General features: G+C 32.4%; 1 protein-coding gene across 1 annotated transcript; it reads right to left on the reverse strand.

Annotated features, from left to right (window-relative positions):
- Positions 1-1903: 1903 nt before the first annotated feature.
- On the reverse strand, positions 1904-4717 carry LOC110877968 (40S ribosomal protein S6). Its single transcript, XM_022126208.2, has 5 exons — positions 4619-4717; positions 4479-4543; positions 2887-2944; positions 2697-2805; positions 1904-2599 (listed from the first exon to the last, which is right to left on the reverse strand). The coding sequence occupies exons 1-5, from the start codon at positions 4622-4624 to the stop codon at positions 2088-2090; spliced, it is 750 nt and encodes a 249-aa protein (XP_021981900.1). The 5' UTR covers positions 4625-4717; the 3' UTR covers positions 1904-2087.
- Positions 4718-6946: the final 2229 nt, after the last annotated feature.

Genomic DNA, 6946 nt, shown 5'->3' on the forward strand with positions numbered 1-6946 from the left:
CCCAGTGACCAATAGATCCAGTACATAGAAAGTCACCCTTCAAAAAAAAAAAAAAAACAATTACAATTATTTCCATTTTTAAATTTCGTTTACAATATTTCCCTATATAATTTTTTTATTTATCGTATAATTCATTTGTATCTTTGAAATTTAGATTGTGATCAAATTTTTAATCAATTTCACAATTATACTCTCCTTTATTTCTATACAATCGATTACACACTAATTAAGCAATATTTCTGTATAGTAGATTCAAGATTAAAAACCAAATTGTTAATCAATATTTCAATATTCATTATATGTTTGCGTAAACTTTTTTAAATATTTAAAAATTCTTATACTTATAAATTTTAAAATGATATATGCAATTGTTTTGGTAGATATCTAGTCATAACCCATTCTAAAAAAAATATTTAAATAATAAAGCAATAATCACATTCAAATAAATAAATATAATTTGAAAGGTAACCAAAGTAATTTTGACAATTTGAATTTGAAATCATTAACTTGAAATGAAAGTATTCAAAATTCATAATTAAGGCAACCATTTAAGTTCTTTGATTCTATTTTTGACATGATTTCTTGTCATTTATTATCTTCCATGTCTAAGAATAACTTTATTTTAATAATACAAATTGCTTGTTTATATAACATGTTTTTAAGTACTCTTTTTTAGAGAGTCGTTTTCTATGTCACTATTTATTGTGTAGTACTTATTCTTTTTACAAATTTCGTAACCCATTTTAATGAAATATTAAATGATAAATAAATGATTTCATGTATCTAATCTCATAAGTAATTAAACAAATTTAAAAAAAAATAAGCGTGTAAACATTAATAAAGATTTATATCATACCAAATTAAAAAAAGCGTGACAATTACTTTTGTTTCACATATGGCTAGAGTAATTTGTGTATGAAATTAAGTTGGCCCTTTAGTGATATTCTCTGTTTACAAATGCAAACTAAGAAATTTTGTCTAAAACTACAATTTTTAATAAAGATGGTTGTGAAATATTATTGAGAAATCAACCTCAGATGTCATTGATCTTGAAGATATCTATAACTTATACAACTTCATTGAGCTTCCTAATAATTCAAAGTATCATGTTTTTGAAAGTTGTATAGTCGATACATTGGTAAATGACTCTATTGCATTAATAATTTTTGTATTGTTTTTATTAACTTTTTAACAATTTACATTCTAAGATTACTAACAATTTGTTCTTATTTTGTAGTAGCTACCTGAACACATCAGAATTTCATTGGTTTACGCAATAATTCCAAAATAATTATAAAGATGATTGGTAGATCTAAATGTGAATTGAAAATATATACAGAAGAAGGGTTTTTCGAAACTACAAGGTTTATAATCTATTTATAATAAACTACAGTTTGTAATTTATTTATAATTTACAATATACTACATTTGTTTTTTTTTTCATATCTACATTTATTAATTGTTGTTTGTTACATGTATAGGTTGTCGGTTGGAATGATTTAATAAAATCCAAAGGAATTCCATGGGGCAAGATGGGTATTTTCAAATGGTCATCAAGCCAAGGAAAGATTTTGCTTGCAACAGATCAAGACTTTTAATATTTCATAAATCATGTTTATCAAAATCATTTTCACATGATATTGTTTCTTTATATTCAGAATTGTGTGTATTTGTTTGTTAAAATATTTGAACATTATCATTCGTCTTTTTTTTTTATCATAAGTTATTAGTACAATTCTAATTGTGCTACATGTTCAAAAACACATTTTTAACTATACCAAAACTTTAAAATTCATTTTATAGGTAACTTATTATTTTATTTTAAATACAATGTTACTAATAAAATTAGAACATAAAAAACTTTCTCAAGCCCGGGACACAGTCCCGGGTAATAAATAGTATATGGATTCAAAACTGGCATCAACCATCACATAACAAAGTCAACCACGAATTTAAAGGACAATCCTACTAGCTAGCTTGTATTTCAACTACAAAATCATCCCAAAAACCATCAAATTTCATATAAAACAGGAATCCGTCAAAAATAATAAATCATAAATCTGTCTTAAAAATTACTACTAAAATTATTATGCTGCAACTGACGGTTTAGAAGCAGCCGAAAGCCGGGATCTCTTCTTTGCCAAGCTCTCGCTCCGCCTCTCTCGCTGCTCCTTCAATCTTGTGGCTAGAAGCTTCTGATATTCAGCAGCCTCAGATTTAGCCTTTGCAATTCTTTTCTTCTTGTCTGCAATTCTTGCTCTTTTCCGTTGCAATGTCAATGGCGTTACCAATCTCTGTATTTTTGGCGCTTTACTCACCTCTTTCCCAGCTTTGTTGGTGAAGGTTCTACGGTATGTATTGACATACTTTCTAACATCATCTTCTTTAGAAAGATTAAAAAGTTTGCGGATTTTTGAAGCCCGTTTTGGTCCTCTCATTCTCGGTTTCTCCACATCAGTTAAGCCTGGAAGATCATTTTCGCCCTTTTTCACAATAACCAGATTTAAAACCGAGAGATCTTGGCTCACAATGCACCCACGAACAGACTTTCGCCTTCTTTCTCCATTCCTCCTTCCATACCCACGAAAACAAGGGGTTCCTGTTCATACCATAATATAATTATAAGTTACTCAACCTGCTCATAAATGTCGATAAATTGGCTTGGAAATAGTCAAAATATTAGTAAGTTTACTTACCTCTTACTAGCAGAAGACGAACACGCCCTGGAGTCAAAACTCCTTGTTTCATTGGGAACCCCTGTTTGTCACAGCCGCCCATGATTTTGAAAACATACCCTTTGAATTCCTGTAATTTATTAAAATTAATTCATTATTTTTATAAGGATATATGAACATACATGACGGATACTCAGGAGTATTGTACTACCTCTCCCAGAGCATCTCCGCTAACTTCTTGCGAGATCCTCTTGTCATAGAATGCTCGGCTAGACAATACGCAAAAGAGATTTTAACACATTTAAAAAATAGAAAAAAGAAATTAAATGAGCTAAAAAATTGTACTCAATTCTTGCAAATTGCCATGAATGGTGTTGTCCAAATTTATATATATATACAAGCATTTAATTCACACAATAAAGTACCAAAGTGCCTTGATATCATCAAAAAACCAAAGCGTTTGCTCTTTGAACACAAGATATTCAGAACAAGTTTCAAACCCAAAAAGCGGCTCAAAGGTAAATGACAGATAGAACTTGTAAATGATCATTTACCATTCTTTTGATGCAACACATCATAAATACTTACCTCCATATTTGAAAATGAATTCTATGTATTCTATAACAAGTTGCACACACCATATGCATTTTACCATGACAATGACACTATTAGACCATGTGTAGTGGTAATGCCCTTACCCTTGGGCGTTTTGCGCCATGTGGCAGCCCAGTCAGCAATGGGGCATTATGGGGCGTTTTCTAAAATGGGTGTAGTGGGGATGTGGGGCGTTATGTTAAATGAAATGTAATATAATTAAATAAAACAAAAACCATCAAAAAATCTTATTGGACAAAAAGTAGGAAGATGAAGGGTGATTGGACAAACATATGGGAGCAAGGGCGTGGAAAATAGCACGCCAAATGCAATTTTGGTTCAAAAACGCCCCTGGGGACGTATGTGGGCGAGATTGGGCAAAAAACACCCAAAACACGCTCGAGTACGGGTGGTCTTACGGTTTATTCCATTACCAGTATTAGTAGTGGTACAACAACCGTCTGCAAACGGTAGTTTTTTTAGTACTTTTTTCTTCATTACTTAGCCACACTATATGTTGCATGTTGTACTTTTAAATTAATTAAAAAAAATCATGCCACGGATCTCAGCTGAGGAACAGTCATATGTATCTTAGCGGATAAAATAAAGGTTTGCCAGTTTGCCCTCGTCCCATTCTTTCTCCCAATAGCTATGCTATAAAAATCGTCCTTTATTTATGTCACTTATTGCAAACTGTGTCATTTGTCTTCAATAATTACAGAAAACGTACTCGATGTTTGCAAACCCTTGCAAGTTATGTCCTTTAGGCCTATGCCTAACTCAGTTAATTTTTATGGTTAAATCTGACCAAATGTAACCCACATGAGGGTATTTTTGTGGTTACATCTGACCAATGGACCACACATGAGAGGAAAATGACCAAAATACCCTCATGTGAGGTACATTTGGTCAAATTTAACCACAAAAAAAATAACTGAGCTAGGTACTTGCAAGGGTTTGCAAGCATCGAGCATGTTTTCTCTGTAATTATTGAGGATAAAGTAAAACTTGTTGAACAACATGCAATGAAAACAGACTTATCCAGCTGACTACTTCAAATCGAACCAGTAAGGTAGACAACTAATGTGAAATTCAAACCTTATGTTATATACATGAAAATCAAACACTAGCAGTGGTCTTAGGTCTATTCATATCGATTCCAATCGAGAGGGTAACTTCAAAACAATGAGTTCAGAAAACGGAACTTACAGCTTCTGATCATCGTCAATCTCGAGCTTCTTCTGGCATCCAGTGGTGGGATTCGCGATATTGAACTACAAAAACGAAATCAATATTACAAATGCAAGTACGTTCCATTCCATACTTAATTTTCTATAAATGGTGCAAACCTTCATTTTCACCGGATCCTTGAAGCTGCAGCGGCGATTTAACAAAAACTAGGGTTTACGCTCACCGGTTGTTCAATTATACTCCACTCTTTTCTCAGGTTTACACTTTCACCCCTTATTCTTTACAAACTTGTTCAATTCTTCTAACCATTTATACATAATATCTTTGATAATACGAGCCAAGCTGCTACTGGTTACTCGAAACGAGACGAGTTTGAGCTAACAAAAATAAGATTGTTTAGTCAACGAATCAAGCATGAACTTTACTTATCAAGCTTGAGTCTGCTCGTGGACCTAAGCGAACTTATTATTTATATAATTTGTATTTAATATATTCAATATATGTATTTATATTATAATAATAATAATAATAATAATAATAATAATAATAATAATAATAATAATAGTTAATGTTTATAGAGTTATCATATAACTAATAAATTAACTATAGAGTTAATAGTTAAAATGGTCCATGAGGTTTGCTCACTTTTGCCACTTTAGTCCAAAATCCAAAATTCTTAAATCTGGGTCTCTGAGGTTTGCATTTTGTTGTCATTTTGGTCCAAAAGTGAAATTTAACCAGAATCCCCAAATTAAAACCCCCTGTTTTGTCCTTACCCTCAGGGGTATTTTGGTCATTTTAGAACTATTATAACTAAATATTGATTAAACCTTTTTCTATTTATGATTAAACATAATGTCATCTGCCAGAACAACAACAACAAGCACCACCACCACCACCACCACCACCACTATCACACCCCGACCACGTAAAACAACAAATCGTGGCGGAAACGTCGGGGAGTGTTGTAACAGAATTATTGTTTCAAACCATGGATACGAAGAGTTTCATTTCATTAAATATTAAACACTGTCTTAAGTTAAACAAACAAGTCAAACACAGTCTATTATCGTTATTAAATCACTAAGGCCCCGTCCGGTCCTAAGTGAGCATGCTTCCTATTCGCAATCAACACTAAGCAACTTCACCTGAAACATATGTAAAAACAAAGTCAGCAAAGAAATGCTGGCGAGTACATAGGTTTTGCGTGAGTGTCAGATTCATGGCTCGTTTGCATGTCGAAATAACTCGTACAACTTCGTTAATCGACATTAGAAAACCTTGTTTTTGTAAAATGTTTGTGTCGTAAAAAGAATAACCAAATCAAACAGATTGGTTATAATTTATAAACCTCGATGCCATGAATCTTACCTCAAAACATTTGTTTTTGTACACCAAATCGTAAATCGTTCTCGTCATAAAACTCGTATGGTTTATATAATTTTGTAAACATCGTTGTGTGACATCGCTCAACTCGTACTTGTTATAGATCATCGTTCATTTGTTTAAATCGTTCAAATCGTACCAAATCGTTCTAATCGTTCTCGTTGTAATTATGAAAACTACTTTTGGTCGTCTCGTTAGTAACATTCAAACCTTTGTGACTCGTTCATCGTTCCACTTGTTCTCGTATTAACAAACCACCAAAGGGTAAGTTAACAATCATCAGATTCGGTCGTTACCCACCTAACCCACACATAACCATGGGCCCGGTCTGATAACGGGATTTGTCGGATCCTATGGTACCATAACCTAATACTGGTCGGTTTGGCCGAAATTAATGAATGTCATTTGTTATGTAATTACAACCAACAAGCTCGTTTACATTATCGAAATCGTTATTAGTTTAATATAAACCATCTTACTCGTTGTGAAACCATCGTTAAAACATCGAAATCGTTTTGATACATATGAATCATCCCAAAACAATTGAAAACAGTAAAATAGGGGAACTATGTACTCACCTTCGGGTGCGTTTTTAAATGTTAACACAATCCCTCAAATTGTTTATCCGCCCTAAATTAAATAAGAATGATTTTTAATAATCAAAAACCACACTTTGACATGCAAAATACTACTTATGTCATTTCTGTTTTAATATATATGAAACTGGACTGTTTTCGGACATTTAAATAAAATGGTTAACTTATTCCAAAAATTCCCAAATTTTTACAGGATGTCTTAAACGATCCAAATATTATTGTGTAAAAATATCAGAGTCTAGTTCATTACCAATATTTTATAAAAATTCATTTTCCCGACTGCAATCAGATTTGTTACTTTCTGATCGCAGTCTACGGAATAATTCACTAAAAATTAATCGTAAGTCCGATTGACGTAATTTCAGTTGGAGGATCGGCGACAACAGTGACCATCTACAGTATAAATTTCATAATCTAACCCTACACAGAATTTGAGTTATGACTGAAAACAGGGCGCACATTTTCAGCAGAAAAGATGCAGCTCTAGCTGCTGTTACGAAAAGG

Source organism: Helianthus annuus, chromosome 9 (genome assembly GCF_002127325.2).
Source record: "Helianthus annuus cultivar XRQ/B chromosome 9, HanXRQr2.0-SUNRISE, whole genome shotgun sequence".
Classification (NCBI taxonomy): Eukaryota; Viridiplantae; Streptophyta; class Magnoliopsida; order Asterales; family Asteraceae; genus Helianthus; species Helianthus annuus.

Excerpts from the sequence above, each read along its gene's own strand:
- LOC110877968 (XM_022126208.2), bottom strand. Across the intron at positions 2,806-2,886 it reads GCGGAGATGCTCTGGGAGAG|GAATTCAAAGGGTATGTTTT; the intron begins GTAGTACAATAC and ends AATAAATTACAG. Across the intron at positions 2,600-2,696 it reads TCGTCTTCTGCTAGTAAGAG|GAACCCCTTGTTTTCGTGGG; the intron begins GTAAGTAAACTT and ends TGGTATGAACAG.